At 36.9% G+C, this 22,901-nt stretch overlaps 2 protein-coding genes across 3 annotated transcripts in view; one reads left to right on the top strand and one right to left on the bottom strand.

The window, feature by feature from the left end:
- Positions 1-4,787: 4,787 nt before the first annotated feature.
- METTL21C (methyltransferase 21C, AARS1 lysine) lies at positions 4,788-8,446 on the top strand. The gene is made up of 4 exons (XM_005145233.2): positions 4,788-4,941; positions 6,025-6,167; positions 7,666-7,783; positions 8,052-8,446. Exons 1-4 carry the CDS (start codon positions 4,788-4,790, stop codon positions 8,444-8,446), a joined length of 810 nt encoding a protein of 269 aa, XP_005145290.2.
- Positions 7,215-22,901, bottom strand: part of TPP2 (tripeptidyl peptidase 2) — a 54,982-nt gene continuing 39,295 nt past the window's right edge. For both annotated transcript variants that reach the window (XM_005145232.4, XM_031045561.2), the window contains 6 exons: positions 20,360-20,511; positions 20,168-20,264; positions 19,550-19,680; positions 18,044-18,251; positions 10,335-10,454; positions 7,215-9,714 (listed from right to left, as the gene is read on the bottom strand). In XM_005145232.4, the coding sequence (XP_005145289.1) occupies positions 9,625-9,714; positions 10,335-10,454; positions 18,044-18,251; positions 19,550-19,680; positions 20,168-20,264; positions 20,360-20,511 (798 nt within the window). In that variant the 3' untranslated portion in view covers positions 7,215-9,624. The remainder of the gene's footprint in view (positions 9,715-10,334; positions 10,455-18,043; positions 18,252-19,549; positions 19,681-20,167; positions 20,265-20,359; positions 20,512-22,901) is intronic.

Here is a 22,901-nt window from a genome sequence, read left to right as displayed (position 1 = left end):
TACCCTGCTCTTGCAGGGGGGTTGGACTAGATGATCTTTCGAGGTCCCTTCCAACCCTTGGGATTCTGGGATTCTGTGAAAGAATCTACCCCATTTCTATTGCCAAGCTTCAGTTGTTCATTAATTAGCAGGGGATTGTTTTCTAGGTTTATGACTTGCAAAGTTCCTTTAAATTCTTCTGCTTTTAGAAAGAAACTGAACTACAATGTCTTTTACAAGAAGGGAGAACAGAAGGGCAGCAACATGGTGAATGCATACAGAACTCTCAAATTTTTGAGACATGCAAGGCATACATATCTGGTTTATCTCCCACATCTATAATATCCATCTGTTTCAAAATGAGGAACTGCAAGATTTTCTGATGAAAGTGTGATGTTCATGTTTGCACCCTCTCTTCCAGCAGATACAGCATTTCCTGTGGTCATGACCTGCTCTAAAGATGACAGGGAAGCTGCTGATTTCCTCAGGACGGTGAGTTCTCTGTGCTCTCCATGACTCACGGTTGGGGGAATGGGACACCCAGAGCTTCCCCAGCCAGGTGCTCAGCAGGGCAAGGAAGACTTGACCTTTCCCTGGTATTAGGAGCTTGAACTTTTCCCTGTGTTTGGGCTATTGCCACATGGCCATACGTTATTTATGGGGTAGTTTGCCCACAGCAAGTTGCTTGTTTGGGTCAGCACACAGACTATAAAGCAAACACAGGGAAAACTTAACCTGAAATAACAGACCGAGAGGTTGGAGGCAGCTGAGATTTTATTTCTGAATGTTGGTTCTCTTGGGAATATAAAGCCTAAGAGCATTTTTCCACCTGTAAATGTGTGTTTAGTGTAACACAGTAAGTTCTTCGAGCGCTGCCTGGTAATGTTACTCAAAATAGCCTGCAATCCAACTGGGCGGAGCTGAGAGTTACTCCTTCCAGGTAGTATAAAAACCTCTGGGGCATGCATCTGCCCACAGGAACCCTCCACTGCCTTCTGTCACAGTAGGTACCTACAACAGCTGTCCAGCTAAGGTGTCTGATGTGCTCTCTGTTCGCTGCTAACTAACAACAGAAATAACATTTGTCTGAATTCTTGTATTCCAGGTCAGCTCTTGCTAGCCAGTGAAACCCAGCTTACCTAACCCCTACTCTTTGTGAGGAGTGGCTATCACTGCTGGTTTTCAGTATGTGGATGCATTTACCCTGTGGACTCAATGAGCATATAGGTTTATTATAGTGATGTTCCCAGCACTGACATTTCCTTTACTTCCTTATATAAATAATCATTTATATTATTATTTATTTAGTGCATGATAACACGAGAAAATTGTGTGAGCTCTAGGAAACACGGATATTAGTGTGTGGTATGAGTGTATGGCTAACCCTATCTCGCAAAGCATACGCTGCAATTGCATTTCCCATGCGAGCAAATGGAATTGGCTTTTGCCCAAATAATTCAGACTAGAACAGACTACGCTGTGCAACTTGGTGCGGAGGTGAGAGAAACACATTTCAGCAGAGCTGTGCTGACAGTTGGAGACCCAGTGACACAGTACTGCTCACTAACCTACTTTTCTTTTGGACACATAGCTAGATGTAAAAAGCTCTCTCCAAGCAATGGATTGTGGAAGTTTAAGTGCACAAAGTTTATTCTTACAGGGGATAAACCATTACCTTAAAGTTTATCATCATCTTACACTTTGCTGTTCAGTGTTTAATTGTGTTGTTAGTTTTATGGGGCATTATTAAGTAGACATAATTTTGTGAATTATTCTTTCTTCCTTAGGTTCTGAAGAATCAAATGTGAGTTTGTATGTTATTTTATTCACAACAGTTTAAGACTACTAATGAAGTCAATACTGGTCTAAAAATTTTGGAAAGCATAGAATTTAGATTATTATTTCCCATCAGGACAATTTTGGAAAGAAGGCAGCTGCTAACATTCAGAAAGAGTCAACATTTTATAAGAGAACAGATTCTGGCTGCAATATTATTCAGTCAAAATCTTTTTAGAGGCATAGCATTTGCAGTAAAATATGGATCAGAAAAATGTCAAAATAGTAAGAAATGTCAGTTTTAATTCCGAAAGTGCAGCAGCAACTTGACCATGTTGCACATAATGCAAATACCACCTATTTGCAAACAGCTTACTCAATACTCACTTGGGTCTGTAGTCTCCAGGTGCGGTTTGTCATTTAAAATGATAAAATAAAGCTGTGCATCATTAAGGCCAAGATACTAACAAGATACTTGAATTCTTGAAATCATAAGCTCAAATGTGTCCAGTAATTACCTTTTAGGAAAAAAATTTAACAGTTATGATGGTAGGATATGTATAAATATATATATCAAACTCTTTGTTTAGCAAAAGCTACACCTGTGAGAAGATAATGATATTACTATAGAATCTAGAAGCCCCAGTTTCTAGATGCAGGGCTGTTGGAACCAGATGATCTTTAAAAGTACCTTCTGACCCAAACCATTCTATGATTTTTAATAGAACCAACAAAGTGCCTTTATAAATATAGAAACAGACTCCTATTTTAGAGGAGCTCAAAGGACAAACCAGGAGAAAGCATAAGTTTTTAATGTGAATTTAATGTTCGGTCTGCACTGAGTGATCATAGAGTATATATATTGTGATCAGCAATGCAATTATATTTATTGCAAGTATGTAACAGTGGATCAACAAGTGTGTATAATTAAGCGTGTTTCCAAGCTATTTCTTGGTAGTCACTGGTGCCCACAGCCAACTGAAATGTTGACAGAACTTGTCTAAGCAAGGAAAAAAACACACAAGTATTGCTTTCTACCCAGACTTTAGTTTACTCACTAAAGAAGCCTTTCTGGTTTTTAACATTAAACAGTACCAGAGACAAGGCAAAGTTTCCTCCTGCTATGTAATTTCAGGATTGGCTTTCCACCTAAACAGCACAAATTTCATGCTACAAGAGCCTTACCAAAAAAACAAAGAGCCCAACCGGCCAACCCCAAACCCCCAAATTTGAAAATGTGCTCTGCATGTTTAAACATGAGATGTTCAGAAGACTGAGTCTTCAAGCAACTGTTTTCTGTCTGTAGCCATCACCAGTTCTGACAGATTCTTCTCTTCCCATTACTCACCTTGCCAGTTACACAGGTCTTGATGTATTTTTCTAGAGATTTCTTTAATCACTGAAACACAACCAGATTATACTCCAGCTCAACACATAAAAAAGAGACATTGCTGAAAACTGGAAGTATACTTTTGATTACCACTGCTGCTGTAAGGAGGCACACTTTCATCGTGTGAGATGCGAACACAGATGCATTCACTCAGATGTCAGGTAACCTTAGCATTAACTTAAGTCTCTTATCTACTGTCATGATACCTCAAATTATACAAAAGAGGTGCATAGCCAACACTTGTTCCTAGCTAGCTACAGGCCTTCTGAGGAAAAAGAGGTATTTAAAAAGATATATCTACCAAAATGCATTTACTTTGGAGCACTCTCTTTTCTGAAACACTACAAAGCCACTGCCACGACTGAACAAATGCAGTGTCAGGAGTCAGAACACAAATCCTGTCCTTATTCACCAATCAGGAATGTATCAGGTATCAATAAAAATACCTGTCAATGTCGTATGTACAAATAAATCACCCACACAAGTCAGCAGTCACTCTTGCTCCTTAAAGAACTACCTGCAGGTACTGCTGAACCTTCTGGCCGCTACTAAACCCCTCCCCCCTTCTGGCCAGGATATCCAGAACAGCCTTCTGCAACATGATGCCACCCAAATCATACAACTTTTTGGCTGCAGTGCATGTGGCTGGAGAGAGCAAATACATGTTCTCAAGAATGAGCAGACTAGGGCAAATCATGATAAAATCGGCACACTCCAGCCATCACGGTATGTGCCAAGAGTGAACTTGTACAGCCTCTGGCCAGAGCAAGTTACAAACCATTTTTCTTCCTATTTATACATTTGTACCTGTGTATGTATCGACACATACTGACAGGTGCTGTCACTGAAGAAAGCTCCAGTTATGCTGGAAGTTTCAGTGGCATATTTCTCCTCAGGCAAATTCAGACCAAGCCCTTACTCCTGCTTTTACTGCTTGTTAGCAGTGTCAAACAGTTCCTTCTTAGGTTGGGTGCTGCCCTGCACACCAGAGGTGCAGTCACTTGTAACAAAGAGTTAACCAAAAGAAGCTTGCAGATTCAAACTTCTCACTGCAATTATTTTCTGGCTACAATCCGCATGTTCTGCAGTTCAGTACATTTCAGGGTAATTCAATTAGCTGTCCTGTAGGAACGGGCAGAGAAAGCAATTCTACACAAGGAGACAAAATTAAGAACACTGGCTACAGCAAAGAACCAGTTTTATCACAGGAATGTCAAGTCCTGAGTTCTTTGGGAAATGGTAAATCACATATATAAGGTCATGGGCATTAAAGGACTGCTCATCTTTCTCAGCTATTGCTTCACCTGATAAAAGGACCATGGCTGTAGCTCATGTTTCAGACTGATGAGTGGCACCAATTCAGTGACATAATATTAAGATTTTGCATAAATGGCAAAATAAGCATGAACATGATAAAACTTCTGACAGCACTACACTACAGAAAGTGCTCACAGCAAATTCCAGTGGAGTGGGGATGTCACCTCTCATCATGGCTTCCTGCCCCTTCCTCCCATCACTGAAAAAGCCCCAAACCAATGCCCACCTGAAGCACTCACTGTACACTTCTAGTTACATCTCATAAAAAGAGAGTGCCTGCATGCTCTCACATTATTTTCTGCCTTTCATTTCAGCTTTTTTTGCCATGATATCTGCACAGCAGCCACCGTTCCCCAACGAAATTCAAAGAGTAATGGACTGCCCAACTGAGGAAGAAGAAACTTGCGAAGAGCAGTATGGTTCTGAAAACTGCACTTGCAGCTCCAATCATGCATCATCAACAGCAGAATCTGACTCAGGTTTAATCCAATTTAAATATTGCAATTCCTATAACATGCAAGCATTTCACAATTTAATTATTCTCTTTTCAGATAGGAGATGGCACCATGTCAATCTTCCTTTTGATGTCTTAAAATTTTTCCCACCACTTTCCCTTACATTTGTATTTATTATCAGACCAAATCACAAAAAGGACTATCTCCATAATTAAGGTGGATATTTAAAAAGGTCTCCAGATTTTATTTAGACATCTGAGAATTACTTCCCAATTACACAGATACGATTATAATATGCATTAATTGGGCTGTCACTGTTGAAGCAGTGGTATTACACATTTCAACAGGCTAAACTGTTCAAACACCTATCAAGGATTCCAGGCAGGCATCAAGTAAAACCTATGCAAACCAGAGCAAAATGTTTCTTTGAAGTTAATCATCTATGCATATCTTAACAGGCTTCCACCAACAGCACAGTCATTCAGAACAATCTCCTTGTTTTCAGTGAGAGCAGACAGAGCAGTTCAGCAGGGCTCCCCTGAAAAATCTCACCTACAAGCCTACTTGGTGCAGTAAGACAGGACAGCATTACTGTAGAACTGACTTGCTGAGCAACACTGTATATGTCAATGTATCCTTGGAGTATCTTACAGCCCTTCTTTTATGGAAGAATAAATAACCACAAAAAGGAGCTTTTTTTTTTTTTCCAGTGTAAGAGGTAAATCCTAATTCCTTTTTATAAAAGAAATTTCATTTTCTAGATACAAACTATAAGTACAAGCCCCTGCATGGCATACTCTGGCACAGTATGAACACCCCAAAAATACAGGCTAATTTAATCCTGAAAGTCTTTTAATGGTTATTAGCAGATTTATATATTTGAATCGGTGTATCTGTAAGTTGCTCATACAAACACTCAGAATGGCAGGAAATGACCATTTCTACTTTCAGTTCTGGCCAGACAGACCACTTCTGGACAATAACCAGTCTCAAGGCTAATGGCCTGACAGCCTTCCTAGCCCATGTGCCTATGTATTATTTTCATCTTTAACAAGCTCCATAGAACACCTGCATGTGACAGTACAGATTTCATCTTTTCTCTCACAGATTCACCAGTAACTCTTAAAATACTACAGAGTTGGGCTCCTCGGGTTTCGCATTACTTCGATAAAGAGAGCTACACATATGTTGGCCACCAGATCGTCATTCAGGAGTCCATAGAACATTATGGAGCTGTGGTATGGCCGGGGGTAAGTACATGACACAGAACCCAGAAAGCTGGCATGACAGAAGAAGAGTAAACCATGACAGTGGCACACAAGCGTTAATGAAACTTTCTTAGAGGACACTTTGGACAGCGGAGGTTTCCCTATGCAAAACAAAGTTGTGAGGAAATTCAGCAGAAAGCTCTGCCTTATGCTAATTTGCCAGCTCATGCCAAAACCACTGTGGCACCCAAGTGTTTGTGAATTGAATGCAGATACTGGAAAAAAAATATAAGAAAGGGAACTTTGGAAGAAGTGTTCAGCTTTCTCCATGTTTCCAGTTCACTGCTGGGAAGTAAATAATCAGCAGTACAAAAAGGAAGCTGAAAAGGAAAACTGAAAGATAAAGGAGGTTAAAATATTAAATACGCTTCTTCTAAAGAGTGGGCTGGAACAGTTCCATTGCAGCATGGAAAAGTGGGCTTGCAAACAGTTCTCCAGTCTTCTCTTGTTCTTAAAACCAGAATTTTATGTGAACTGAGAGGGGAAAAAAAGGGTCAACTGATAAAGACATGAAAATTAGAATTTCAAAATTTTTCAGATCCACATTTATTGAAAAAGCACAAAGAAAATGGCAGACAATTTCAAACCAATAGAGAAAAAGAAAGCATATGGGTAAGTGAAACAGGATTGTATTTTGAAGTGTCAGATCATCAGTTCTCACATTAATCAGGTGTCAGAATGCAAATGGTAAAACTTTCCAAGGAAATCGAGAGGTTGCACAGAGTGGCCTGGTGATTCATTAGCTGTCAACTTTGCCAGAATAGGTAGCCAGCATTGCATTATGAAAAGCACAAGAGTTAAAACAGTAACATAACTCTAAAGAAGAGAAGCAAAGGAGTGAAGGTAGTTTCTTTGGCCTTCCTTTATGTTGTTCATAAAAAGCCAATTAATATTCTATTGATAAGACTTTTACGAAGGTCTGATAAGCAATACTCACATACAGTGCTGGTTTTTGATTTTTAAAGCTTATACCATTACCAATAGACCAGTGTTGAGTTGGTAAATAACAAATCTTTTATATTTCCTTTGCAAAAAAAAAAAATTGTTCTCAAAAAAATCTCAGCTGAAGCCTGAATCTACTTTATCATAGTGATAATAAACCATAACATTTATGATAATAAATCAGAACATTACATTTTAGATATTGTTGAACCTCGTTTGCTGTTCTGACTGCATGGTTCTTACCTAAACACTGCCTACCTTAGGCTGTGAGAGGACTCGCAGCGTGTAAATCTGTGCAGCAAATCCATATTCCATAAACCTAAACCTAAAAATAAGCTGTTTATATTTTCTTCTGTATTAAAAAACCCAGGACACGTCATAATTCTTTCCATATTACATTTTTACTTTACATCCTTTTGTGTTTTTCATTGTATATAAAAAACCCAAACCAAAACAACAAACCCTGTATAAAAACATCTACTGAATTTCTATGCAACTTACCTGTTACCCTTGTATGGATATGTGTTAACTGTTTTAGGCACTGGCTTTATCTCAGTATCTGGAATCAAATCAAGAACAATTCAACCTCAAAGACAAAAAAGTTTTGGAAATTGGTGCTGGAACAGGCTTAGTTTCCATTGTGGCCTGTATCTTAGGTTAGTAAATTCATATTTCCTTTTGCATTTCTTGTGAAAGACGATCTAGATCTGCCACTGTCTCTTTAAGGCAATAAAGCAACAGTTCTAGTAAACTTTGTCATTGTTTTTTTAAAAACGAAAAGTGCTGTAAAATACTGTTTGGTTAAGAAAGAAACTACCCTAATTATTGGTGAGGGGGAAGCTGGGGAACTTATGCAGATAGTTTTATATATATTTATGTTCAACTGCGTACCTGTGAACTGAAACAAATTCATGTTTTCTTCAGGAGCTTACGTTACGGCTACTGATTTGCCTGAAGTTCTTGAAAATCTCTCTTATAATATTTCAAAAAATACACAAAACATGAATATGCACAAACCTGAAGTAAGAAAACTGGTATGGGGAGAAGGCCTCCATGAAGACTTTCCTCTATCCACTTACCATTATGATTTCATACTGGCAAGTGATGTTGTATATCATCATGCAGCTTTGGAAGCTCTGCTAGCAACAATGGTGTATTTTTGTAAGCCAGGAACAGTATTACTATGGGCAAATAAATTCAGATTCACTGCAGACTATGAATTTTTGGAAAAACTCGGCAATATACTTAACACAATGATTCTAGCAGAATTTCCAGAATCAGATGTCAAGCTGCTTAAAGTTACAGTAAGAGAGAATTAAAACTATTCCTAAGTTTGATTAATGTCAGCACGTCACAGTTTGGAATGCTTTGCAGCATTAGGGTGCATCTTCTGTGCATTTATGTTTGTAAAGCTGTAATTGTATCCAAGTGTTGTAAGTTATGAAAAAACTGGCAAGACAAATGATAAAGCAGTTTGTCTCTGGTTGATACATGTGACTTGTTCAAACAGACCAATTTCACTCCACTGAAGGAACAGTGTTAGCAGCAACCATTAGTAAAGTCTTTAAGAGAAAGCATTGATCTTCTGGGATACACCGAACTTCAGTTGTTTGTGTTTTCTTTCAGCAAGTTTCATTTATGTACTCTGTCAGAAACCAATGCAATTTATAGCTTTATAATTTGTTTTTATTAATTATAAAATAATCTTTTAAAGTATCAGAGCGCACATGGTGTTTCTTGATCTTCAGCTTTGCACATTTATTCTGCTGTGGTTTACATTTTAAACATTATTAAACATATACGTATAGCTTTACAATACCTGATCAAGATTTAACTGTCTGGCACGTTTATACACGTATCAGCCTGTCCTGATACCCTGCTTCATGTGGATTTTTGAGTTTGCCTGAAATCACTCCAGAATGAAGATTTACAAGAGCACCTATGCATCAGCAATTCCGCGTTACACACTGTAACAGTTTGAGAGGTTGAATTTTTCTTAAAAAAAAAATAAAAATTAAATGTAAACTCTTGCAAACAATCCAGGTAATGACGTCCCATTACTTTAGTCTAATAAATAAGGTATTAGCTACTCCTGAAGTAGCTTTAAGGCCTTCATACAATCGAAATTAAGATCAAACATGTTAAAATTCAATTTACTGTAAAAAATATGGAGCTTTTGCAGGTCTGAACTTAAAAGTAACAGTTAAGAACCTAACATGCATGCAGTAAGCCTTTCCAGCCTAATTCCAAATCCTTAAGTGTTGGCAGTTCTGGCATGTCCATTGCCAGCAATGGGATGCACAATAAGGAAACTTCCTGATGACAGGAGTTAGGTTAACTGGCATTAAGCTGTACCCAGGTGCCTCTACTGATAAATACACACAATTTAATAATCAGCATTCAGTAATGAAAACATGCGTTCCAATAAAAAGTCAAACTTATCTTTTAATATCCTGATCCATATAAAATCACTTTTAAGTTTACAATTGTTGGTTTTCTAGAATACACAATAATCAGGTGGATACATGACAGGAAGCCAATTCTCAGTGAAATTTGCACAATGAGTCCATCCTAGCAACTTCATTAGCTGAAGGAAAAAAAAAAAAAGCGAACATTAAAAACAATGAGAAGCTCCAGGGTCTTACTCTTTTTAAAATCAAGCACTGCATTGAAATAAACATCGTACTAAGTATGTCTATTATCAGAAAGCTAACAGGCTGGAGAACTGGTGATCTCCTACTTACTTGCTACTGAAAGAGGAAAACCATTTTATATGATCTACAGTCTTTCAACTCAACACACAAAAATTTTGTCCCCAGAGTTACAGTAATTCCCATTATCTCTCTACCTATGTTCTACTAGCAATAATTGTGATTAATAGTAGTAAAAATAACAGTGGTTAAACAGCAACATAATGGGATTTTAAATATGCAGAAAATATTTGGCTAAGTTATCTCTACTGTCTTTTATGCCCCAAAGAAGGTTTGAGAATGTAAATCAGCTAAAAATGACAATTATCCACAAAGTAGCTATTCCAGAAAAAGAAAGAAGAAATCACTGTTAAAAATGAAGGCCAAGCCACAAAAGCCTGGATAAAGTTAAAATTTAAAGCTGCATTTAGTGAGTTTTACAATGTACCAAAAATTCAGAAAGACTTGTATCTTACTTTAAAAAGCTTCCGCAGCATGAATATAGAATATACCTTACCTGAATGCAGTTTTTCAAGTTGTCCTTCGTTGGCTTCTCTTCTGCGAGTTTTGTGGCAAACTTGAGACCTCTCCCATACATTTTATTTACCAATGCATGCTTATAGGCAAAAGTCAAAACCTACAATGTGAAAACAAAAATAAATCAGATACTTCAATATTTTAATCTCAGCAGGCTTAACAAGTAATAGCAGATTCTGTTCAGGTAGCAGAAGTGATTTAAACGAAGTACAACATTTACACAAGATAGTTTGCTTTTTTTTGCAATAAACCGGACAATTCACAGGATTAATTATAAACATGAACGTCCTAGAGACTATTTCTGACTTCATGAACATATTTGACTTCAGAACATCTTATGTAACACTGATGTCACTATCCTAATTCTTTATGCATCACATTTCTACCTTTTTTGGATTTTCATTCTCTAGATGCAATTGTATGGTATTAAAGAAAAAAAAAAGAAAATATCAAGAACCAGGCAGATATATCTTTGACCCACAGAAACAGACCCAGCTGAGAAGTTTGATTCCTAGTAAGTCACAAACTTACTGTAGAAACAAGTATGAACATACATAGTGAATGATACACATACACACACAGAGAAATGCACATAATTATAAACAAGCAATGAAGACAAGTAAGCATGAAGGCAAGCCTCAAGTTTGGGGTCAGCTCCTTGCTACTGGTAATTTATTAAGAAGAGATTATAAAAAGCTTTCTTTTGATAACATTAATTTTAGAGACAGCTTACAATATTCTTCAATACTACAACTGACATGTGCAAATAAATGTGTTTACTTAAGATCTAATGTAAAATAAATCAGGCCCTTAACACCCAAGCACTGAGAGTGTTCAGGGTGTTGCAAGACAGTTCATACCACTTCACCAGTTACAGCACTAAGAATTAGTGCAATCAAGACATGGTTTCATGTATTCCCTTTGGAACACTGTCATGTTCCACTGTCCAAAACCAGGACAAACACTCATAGTAAATAAAGGGGGTTTTATTTTTTTACTGAAGAGCAACATACCAGCAAAGTTGGTTAACATGGTGGTGTTTCTGTTGTTGGCAAAGTTCATGAAATCTCATATTAGTTTGCTATTCATTTCCCCTCACTCTTCATATCATTTTCCTTTCCTCTGACTCCTCAAACAAAAGTTACATTTTCCCAATGCCCAATTAAAATATCCCTTTAAGAAAAGCTAACAAATACACTTCAAGGATGTTCAAAAATAAATATTTTGCATTAAAGCAAAGGAAAAAAAATATCATAAGAACCTAAAACATAAAGGAATCTGAGATCTGAATCCTGCAAGCACTGAAGAACCTGCCTAATTTTATCTGCCTGAACACTGCCACTGAATGTCAATCATATGCACACGGCTTTGCAGGATCAAACTGAGCTAACAAAAAGCAAGCAAAACAAAACCAGAAATAATTTACTAATTATCAAACAAATAAAGACCTAATTCTGAAGCTCTAATGTATATGCCAAACACTTTGAGTTGCTCATTCTTCTTATGTCTTAAAGTACTTTGTTGTGTTGAAGTGTTCACACTTAAGGTGTCATAGCTTAAAACATACACATATGCAACAATGAGCATACAGCACCATTCACATAGTGATTTTCCAAATATTGCTATTGGAAAAATACTTTGCATGCTGCATTCTCCATCCAATTATTTTGGATATTTTCTTAAAGCAAAACACATCAGCAAACACTTTTGAATAACTACTCAGTGGATAGTTCGTTAAACTAAGCTTTTAAAGAAAATAATAATTCCCTTATATAAAAGAAGATAGAACCACAAAACAAAAACATAACAAATAAAAAGTAAAATGAAAAATGCATCTGAGCTCTCAGCAAATATAACATATTGGAGGCTATCCAGAAATAATGTCACTGCTCTATTAAGAAAGCTCTTACCTGACCCTGTAAGTTTTGAATGGTTATTGAACATCAGTGATAAAGGCAGGAGGAAAGCCACTTGACAGCATTTCTTTCGTAACAGGGCTTCCTAGAGTTTTTGTGGCAAGAAAACAAAGCATTTTACGAAACACCCTTGCTCTGGCCAAATAAAAGTTTGGGTATTTCTAAATGAGAAAAAAGTTCTCTGCTGGACCAAAATGTTGAAAACAACGCTCCAAGAGCTCTTGATAAAAGACAATAATTTCTGTTTTAGTGCTTGGGAAAAAAAAAAACCCAACCCAATCCACTGCATACAAGTTAAGCAAAAATACTAAAGGTTCATTAGCACTTCAGAAGTTAAGAATAATGCATGAGATACTTAATATCAGAATAGATTTACAAACAAAATATGTGAGGTAAGAAGTAATACTTTATATCTTATACACGTATTGGTCAAATTAAGCCTTAAATTAAAATACTGCAAGCTTTAAAAGATCACAGAAGTTAAGATTATAATTCCTTGATACATGTAAATAAAATATAAACTGGAGTGCTATTAAGATGTAACCAAGAAAACAGCTGCTATCTGAATGGATAATAACAGCAAGTAAAACAGTCTGCAGTATCTAAAAGCAGTTGCTAGATGAAAGAACAGGAATGAATTCTAAGTATTTGGTGTTATTTCATAATTTCAATAAATATAATTAAGACTAGCTTTTACAGGACAAGTGATATGGCCCAGAAATTGGCCAAAGAGCGATAAACAAAGGGTTGTAAGAAAAGGTAATGTGTAGTTTGAGGATACTGGCAAGGCGGTGGGAATCACCGATAGATATTTTATTCCCCAAGGCAATGGCCTGCAATGCTAAGTGTGTGAAGAGCCAGACCCATGGAAGAGGTTGGATGTCCATGTCCTACACAGCTGCTTAACTTGCCATTGGCTACAGAAAGATGCAGTTAGGACAGTAAAATGCTGAAACCATGTCTCCTCAGACATTTGTCATTTGCAGGGCTAAAGTATACAGAAGCGTGAAAACACTTTTTGAATCCAGCAATGCTAAACTACCTAATTAAACTTTTCTAGTATCCCAATACTGTTACCTATTGAGAGGGAAACAAGACTTGTATAATCAGTTACTTTATTATTTCAAAAGTTGATCAAAATATATCTACATTTATGAATAAGTAAAATACTAGTAACAGGAAATTATCTTTTTCAGGTTTAATACATCTATGGTAATAAACTAAGGTTTCTTAGCTATGGTTGTTGGCTTCTCTCTGCTCTATCGACTAGACTACTATAAATAAAAGCAATATTAATATAAAAATGTTGACTCATATTTTCAAGAGAGGGAGAGGAGTTAAGGGAATAAAGTATTCAACAAAATTTTGTCAGTTACTGAATACGATCAGCTGGAAAAGTCAGCTGCATCTGACAGTGCAAACAGCAATATGAAAAACAACTCAGCCAAGGACATTTAATAGACAAGACGGAAAGGTTCAAGCCTTTAATTTGTTTTTTAAACTTAGTTTAGATGTGACTTTTTGCTTTTCAGTTAATTTCAAGGTTGAAGGGCATTAAATTCTACAGATGAGACATTCTCAATAACAAACAGGCAATATCCTACTATCCTCCTGCAGCAGTTCTGTTTAAGCCAGGGGATTTGGGTCTGCAAATTTTAAAGCTATGTTCTGGGTATAAGAAAAATTGCACATCTTATATTCCATTGCTAAAACCCCTAAAGCACTATCACAAATGTGTTAGCATAATCAGACAAATACTTGCTGCATAAAGCTGTCTCAACTGGAGTTTATTTGAACCACTTTACTGTATGCAGGGGACACAAATATTTTCTTTCATGTTTCAACTCAAATCTTCAGACAAGTGATCTAATTAGAACAGCTGAAAATGGGAACAAAGGTCAGCACCAGCTTTCCTACATACCTGCTGCAATACAGGGACAAGCACGATCTTTCAATGGAAAACTGGCAATTCAAAAGAAATAACAAATGCCCTGTGGCAACACAGGCACTACGTCTGCAGAAGAGAAGTGAAACAAGTGATAGTACTTGTTTTACTAGATGGTGGGCAGAAACACACAGAAGTGATGAAGTTCCTGATTCATCTTTGAAAACACCATAAAAGAAAACATGGTCTCCATTTTCAAAAATTTACTTCACTTTTTAATTATTGACATCTGGATGATCTGAGACTTACAGAAGACTTAGAGGTAAAAAACCTTAAAAGCAATGCTTCTATCTAAAGCCATATAACTCGAATGATCAGTACAGTATTCAAGTGCCTTATTTCCATCCTTTCTCAACCAGTTGTTCCATCTTTCAAGTGCCAATGCCACAGAACCACATTTACATAGAGGAAGACCTCCACATTTTTGCTTCCAACATCGTGCTTTAGAGTAAGTTATCTGCCTCTTGAGGACTCATTTGAAGGACATTCACATGAGGTCTATCCCAAATCCTGCATCACTACTCCACTCTACCGTTCCTCCTTCCAAATCTCTTCTATTCCCCCAAAAGACACATGAGTCATGCAAGTTAGGTGATAAACTCATGTCACAACAATTTTATCAGTCCAGCCTAAGTCAGTCCAGAGTAGCATCACAAAAAGGCTGTTAAAGCCATAATTTCTTATTTCCTACCAAGGTGAATTTTGCCAAGCACAAACAAGTCAGCTGGACTGAGAAACTTTTACCCTTACCCTAGCAAAAAACCTAATTTCTTAGACAGAATCTGTTTTGAAGCTTTAAACATTACATTGTTCATTAAACTTCCCATCTCAAAGGAAGCAAGCTGCATGAGCAATCTGGTTTCCCTTAAATGGGGGAATTCCAAATTTTCCTCTAACAGTCTGTGAAATAAAGTTACTTACACTAAGCTATTCAATTTGTTTTTAAAATAGCAAAATATTCCAGAAATACAACAGCATATTGCATGTAACACCAAGGTGAAGGTTTATACAACTGTTTCTTCCAAAAAGACAAAAGAAGCTGCAAAGGAAGATGACCAATGGCCACTGCAGATATTTAAAATGTCCCACTGGCCCATCATGTAGGGCAGAAAACATTTTTATCATTATTACAGCCAGCTCCTAAGAAAACTACTAGATGGACATGACATCTATTAGTAAAAGAAATGAAAAAAAATGAACAACAAGCAAGCATGAAACTTCTAGGAAGCAATAAAGGGAAAACAAAACAGTTCTTTTTGCCACAAATCTGCTATCAGCAAAAAATCATTACAGTGCTCTATCATCTCCTTTCAAAGCAAAGTTCTCAAATCCATCACAGCCCAAGCCATATGATTCTCACTCTTCATCCCTTTCAAAGAGTTTCCAGAAGAAGGAAACCTCAAAGTATAAAAATGAACAATTAAAGTCTCAACTCCATTAATCACATAAAAGCTTTAAGTAGCAGCATGTATTTCTTTCCTTTCAAACTTTATTTCTTAGTGAGGTACTGCCGGGATTAGAAATACTGAACAGTACCATGGGAGAAGTGAGGTGCCTAAAACTGATGGCAGAGCCTTGTTTCTGTGTCGTCACATCTGGCCTGTACTGCTAACAACAGCAGAAAGCTTATTAGCATTCTCTTTTGATCTGATGGCCTCACATAATTAAATAGGCATGGAGAACAGATCTGTGGCTGATGGAGGTCTGGCACTGGCAATCTGGAAGCAGATGAAGCTCGTGTTAAAATCGGCAAGACATTTGTGCTGGTTTTGGTTGGGATAGAGTTAATTTTCTTCATTGTAGCTTGTATGGGGCTATGTTTTGGATTTGCAATGAAAACAGTGTTGATCACAAAGGGATATTTTAGCTGTTGCTGAGCAGTGCTTGCACAGAGCGAAGGCCTTTTCTGCTCCTCACTCCACTAGTGACAGGCTGGGGCTGCACAAGTTGTTGGGAGAGGATGCAGTCAGTGCCAAAGGGATACCCCATAAGACATCATGCTCAGCAATAAAAGAAATGTGGAAGGAGGAAGGGGGGATGTTCAGAGTTAAGGTAGAGCTACTTCCCAAGGAACCATTATGTGTGGTGAAGCCTGGCTGTCCTTGAGATAGCTGAACTTCTGCCTGCCAATGGGAATGAGCGAATGAACTCCCTGCTTTTGCTTTGCTTGTGCATACAGGTTTTACTTTACCTATTACATTAAGACAACTCATGGGTTGAAATAAAGACAGTTTTATGTTTCCAGTTCTCCTTCCTGCTGCAGCCGAGAGAGAAAGTGACTGTGTAGGGCTCATGATCGTCAACCATTTTATATTTCAACTTGACTAGTAAAACCAAGAGGAAAAAGCAGACAAACTTACTGCTTAAACAGGATGGAAGTTATTTCCATGTGAAAGACCTAAAAAGTTTTGTAGTCCTTTCAGTACCAATTCAATTACATGGAGACACCAATTTTCAGAGAAAAAAAACCTGAATACGCGCTTAGACAAATCCATGGTTAAGACAACCAAAGGTTCAATCCCTGACCTATGCAATTCAAATCAGTTACTCATTCCAGCCCCAGAGCCCACAGCTCATGAGTGCCAAGAACCAATATCAGTTTTAGAAGAAACCTGTAACAAAGTGATAGACTCCCAACAAGATATCTATGTTGGCTGTTTTTCCACTGAAATTATCCCTGTCAACTTTAAAAAATAAAATCAAACCAGAGGTCACTATACCAGAACACAGTACTGTATTTACAAACAGACAGCAAGAAAATCATGTGCCTGATGACATGATTAAAGCACAAAATCTGCTACTATAGGATATTATAATCGGGTAAGTATTAGAAGAGATATGCTGAGAAGATGTAGGTGTACAAGAAAATATTCATTAAAAGAAGTGAGGGCAACCACCATCAACTTTTTTGTTCTAGTCTCTAGCTAAAGCACAGGTTCTTACTGGGAAGACTACTGCCAAGGAAATGAAGCAGGTTTTTTTAATTTCAAAGTTTTTTGTTTGTATATGAAGTGTATATATGTATATATATATATGAAGTTTGTATATGAAGTGCTTTGGCAATTTAACTGAATTATAAACAAACATATTGGTCACTTCACCTTTAACTAAAACAGGCCCATATGTTAGAGTTAAGTACAGCAACTAATTAATACTCAGTAATTCAACAGTTAAATGTAAAAAGTAATAAACTCTGTAAAATTAAAAGCTACATAACTCATCATATGCAATGGATTGTTTTATTTTTCTGGAACAGCTGTCCTGAATGAAGCAGACAACAATTTAAATCTCAGGATTAGGAACCCTGAAATGACAAGGAAATCTGTACTAATAAATATATAAATGTAATTATTTCCAAGGGTTTCTCCTTTACCTCTACAAACATTACTGACAGCAAAACATAAAACTTCTCTTGTCCATAGTGTAGAAGAGGCTACAGAATGCAGGACTGAACAGAGCAGGGCTGCTGCACACTTGTGTGTGTACAGCTAGAACAGCGCAGGGGTTAATCAAAAATATTCCCTGAAAGGTACAGAAAGAAGCAATTCAATAAAGCAAGTAGCATTTTCATGGAAGTCTGGTACTTTTCTATACCCTTCCCTTAACTTCTACATTCACATGCATGGAGATGGGCTTACCACGGATTTGACAGGCTTGGTAAAACCTCTGTGGAAAAAGGTCATTAAAGAAACACAATATACGGGACAGCATGAAAAAGTACAAGGGAGGAATGTATGAGGCTGTGCACACAAAGGCGGTGCATAATTACAGAAGAACCACCAGAAAACCCAACATGCAAAACTCAAAAATTCTGCTTTGCTCTCTTACCTTGCTGTCAAAAAGATCAGTCCATTTTGTTGTTTCCCAGAATGTCTCTGTCAAAGCTTCAGAGCAGCTCTCATGATCCTCATCTTTGCCTTCTGCATCACTGGAAGCAGCCCCTTCTTGGGCCTGCAGATGAAGAAGCTGGTCAGCCAGCGCACTTCCTTTTCGACAAAGTGCATCCACTAAAGTAGTCTTCTGTTTTTCCATTTCACTAGAAGAAAACAGCATGTAAAATATTAGATCTTTTTGCAAGTACCTCATTAAGAACAGAATGAGTGCTGTACTGAGCTTAAGCTAAAATGTTTGCAGCAGTTAGTACACATAAAATGAAAATCAGCACAAAAAAACCCACAAAACCCTAAAGCACAGATACTTAAATAAACTAACTGTAAAAAAATTAGAGACACTATGCATTGAACAAGCTCAATCATTCTTCTGAGTCTGAAATGCCTTTGATGAGGCAAGAGCAACTTGGGATTCTAAAACTGAATAAACCAGCATTCTAGAAATACAGCTTTAGTTTCTGGCATTATAAAGAGAGTCAAATCCACCAGTAACATAAACAGATACAAGTCTGTTGACTTCAAAGGAATTGCACCCATCTAAAGTACCACTGAATTTGGTGTTCAATTTCAGATGTTAGATTCAACCACATGACCTAATGGGTCAACTTACCAAGAAATAGTATTAGAATGAAGTTTACTGTGTCTGAACTTTCCTTTTATATCAGCAATTCTAGAATGACACACAAATATTCAGCATAGATAGAACCTAGTTTTAGAACTGAAACCCGGTATTTTATCTAAAATAATCAGCAAGTATGCATCTCCCATTTTAAGGGCCTAATTTTCAGATGTGCTGCTCTATTTGTGACTAAACCAGCAGCATGTCACACGCTTGAAATCCACTGGTTATTCTCCCAACTAAGGTGACTGTCAAAATACTGTCTTCCTAAGTATATATGCTGGTAATTCACAGGAACAATCTAAACCTGAACAACAGGCCTCAAAAATACTCTGAAGTATAGTTGTCATGCTTTTCACAAATGAAAGTGGTCACTTCTTAGACTGCTGTCAATTTCGTTCTCAAATACAGATCCAAAAGGTTGCAAGGTATTATGAAAAGGTGGGTAGCATTCAAAACACGTGCCTCTAGATTGATGTTCTAGTGGTCCCTCGGATCTGAGATTAACTGTGATACAAAATAGCTTAAACTTCTATCAGGCTTGATCTTTATACGAAACTGCATTTTTCCTCACACATTTAAATCCTGAAAGCACCCTTGTTTATTTACTATTTCTAAGCAAATAATGTGCAGGTTTCAGTGTTCCTGCATTCTAGAGATATAAAAGAACAAAATAATTTTGCAGTCAAATTTGAAATTACCTGAACCCCTAAAAATAGCACAAGTTATTCAACAAAGTTATAGTCATTCCATTTCTTATAAGCAGAAACGCAGTACATAAATTACAGAAATAGGATGCAAGAAAATTATTTACTGGGTAGGTACTTTTTTATAGTAGTTGCGTCAGGCCTGGGATCGGTCTTCATGGCAAAATATATTGCTAACGCTGTCTGATCAATATGAGAAATTACAGTATTTGCAGCTTCAACAATTTCATCAAGTCTTTTCATTCGTTCCTAGAAGAATAAGAAAGGTGTTTAGCACTATGAAATCATGGTCCTAATTTTTGAAGACAGTGACAGATGGTGGGTTTAGCTGTGTCATTTCAAGGGGTTACTGTCCTCAGGTGACTGAGCAATTCTGCTAGAAGAAATCATAAAACCAGTAGAGGAGTAGAATGGGATGTGGGATTGTCTCTGTAACCACAATTTAGAATACTGTTACAGCTGAAACCAGTAAGAAAACTTACAATGTGTCTAATTTAACAAAGAGTAAATGATAAGCAAACACATTAGGTAGGCATACTCCATTTCCTTTTGCTGTGGGATTAAGTAAATCCCACAGTTAGGGAGGCAGCTGTCAATCTAATTAGGAATTTCTGCTTTACAGTATTGACTATAGCTTTGGCGGTCACTTCAAGACCAAACATGTAGGAAGAAAGATTCATTTGTTCAGGCTATAGAGAAGTATTGAGCCAAGCAAGTTTAAAATGTATTAAATGACCTTTTCAGAATCCAGCTGATGAAGTCTTGCAACATACAATGGAAGATGATTAGGAAATGCTTCTTTCAACTCATTATACATGTCAGTGGTATCCAGTCTAGAAGAGAGGAAGACATAGCATGAAAGCACAGATTCTGGCTATTTTTTTTGTACAGCTGCTTCAAGCTTGCGCAGTCATGACAGCAGACATACTTGGTCATCCACTGTATTTTTAGATCTCTTAAAGCTTCAGCAAATTCTTCTTTTACATCTTTTTCTTTTTCCTGTTCTCTTTCTTTATCTTTGCTGCCATTTTTACTTTTTGATGGTGATGGTATCAGATGATAGTGAACAGTAAGGACATCCTGTAGGTAGGAAGAGACACATACTGAGAGGGATACAGTACATTTTTTTTTCCTGATGCTATATAAAAGTTAAATCATAGCAAGCAACTACTCCGAGCAATGCATACACTGAATAAGGATTCTGAAAAGATATTAGTCATTAAAAATTCAGGAACTGCTTTAAGTTTTTATTTTAAGCAATGCATGGATGTAAATATTAAAATAGCACACTGGGTGTAGAGACAAGAAAGCTGAAAATTAAGCACATTTGACACTGTCGTGTTCATGATTTTACATTATACTAGTTAGAGAATCAGGAGGGTGTAGGGGGGTTGTTTACCAAAAAAGCAAGTAACTTGGTTAAAAGGCAAAAGGAAAAAAAAATAAAATCAGATATTCTATCCTACAAATCTGGCAACAAGCAAATTAATAAAGATAAATGAATCCTAAAAAATAATACCCCAATAGGATAAAAAAAAGCATCAGTCATGCTAGGCTCAGGTATTTACTGAGATGGTATTTTTTCCATGTGCTTCCTGAACTAGCTGAAGCATCCACAGTTAACTGTTTTCCAGTTTGCTGCTACGGACTTCACAGTTTTACCTGTGTCCTTGCTCAAATTAAGTAGACATAACAGCAAGACATTTTTTAAACCCTACATGCTAGTATAGGAGTAGTCTGAGTTCATGCTACACTAATCAAGGATTACCATGAGAAAACCAGCTACTGTTATTTGAAAGGAAAATAATAACTGATCTTAGACCATGCTCTTCAGTCCATTTCCCAAAATGGTTTACATATAAATCGGCAAATAAGGCAGCATTAGATTTCAGTCATTGCTTCTAAGATATTACAATTGCTGGGGGAGGCTATTTTGTTGGGCTTGGGTTTAATGCTGATATTTTTAAAAGAGCAAGAGAGGACACATGTCCCATTATTTTACAAACAGGATTATTTCATAGAGCACATCAGTTTAAATCCTCTACATACTGTTACTCTGCTGCAACACTGTGCACAATACCATGCTGCATGCCCAATTGCCATGGCAATTTAATTATTTATGCCAATTATTCAAAAACATATTTGTGGGAATGTTTCCGATAAACCAGGTCGGTGTTGCATAATGAAATGAAACCTTGTGCACAAGATGGAAGTTATTTCAGGTTACTAAAACAGTGAGTAAAAATTGACTGTTATAAATTGATATATAAACCTTGAAATAATGGACTTCAATACTACACTTCTGAAAATATTCAAGAACATTGACACAGGACAATTTTATTTGAACTCAAGAGTTCAGCAGATCAACAGCTCACTACGGTTACTGGTAACAGAAAGTAACATCAATATTCCCTTAAACAATTTTTCCAGCTACTTAATAGGCAGTTGCAGATGAACCACAAAATTCATGTTTACATATTTTTTTAAACCCAATTTAGATCAGTAATCTACATCAAAATATAGCTTTCACAAGAACTGTCCTGTACATACAATTCTAAAGAATGAAGTGGATGACCAGCCAGTACACCTATGACTTCAGCAAGACCTAGGCCAGAGCATGACAAAAAGGGTTCTGGAAGCAAGCACATGTAGTGGAGGATACGAAGTCATGTATGGAGCTGTCTAAGGTAATTAGAATGCTAGAAAGCAACAATGCAGTTCATTAAAGCAAGCCAAGCATTTTAAGAGGCCTAAAAAGTTAGTTCAGCACAAGAACTTGAATCAGTAGTATGCAGTGCTTTTTTTTTAAAGATGTCCCCTCTATTAAGATTAATACTTTCCAAAGAAAGAAACCTGCTTTCCTAGAAATATTCCTTTATTATTTCAGGATTTCATTCTTGAAAATCCACTTTGATCTTACTTGGCAAGATGTTTGGAGTTATACACCTGAACAGTCTCTGCATTCTCAAGCCTTTTCTGTACGGCAAAGCTACCACTCTAGTTTAAATTCCAAGCCAAGCATAATCAGATTAATAAAATCCCACTTACGTGGATGAACACTTTCATTTAAGAGACTAATTCTATGTAACTAAACCATCAATAGTAAAATGCCATCTCCCCATTCTCTCAGCTAGGTGGTTTTGGTTTCATGAGATTCTGCAAGCATTACAAGCTATGATCATTGAAAGGAAAACAACGCACTTCACATCTAGGCACCCTCCTTTTGAAAAAGAGGTTATAGGAAAAGAGGTGCATTCTTCTCTATAGGCACCAAACTTATTTCATGGGATAAATAAGGTTTAGGTGCTTATCACATTTAACTAAACTATCACAAGACTGCAAGATGGACTGACATCTTTCTTTTCTCTGTCTGTAAACACTAGCATCATTTATAGAACTTGGTAACCTTCTAGATACCAGAACATCCCACAATGACACTGTCATTGCCATTACAGAAACATTCATCATTA

This window comes from Melopsittacus undulatus, chromosome 2, assembly GCF_012275295.1.
Source record: "Melopsittacus undulatus isolate bMelUnd1 chromosome 2, bMelUnd1.mat.Z, whole genome shotgun sequence".
Taxonomy (NCBI): Eukaryota; Metazoa; Chordata; class Aves; order Psittaciformes; family Psittaculidae; genus Melopsittacus; species Melopsittacus undulatus.
Note: the sequence above shows the minus strand (reverse complement) of the source record. Positions and strands in the feature narration are given on the sequence as shown.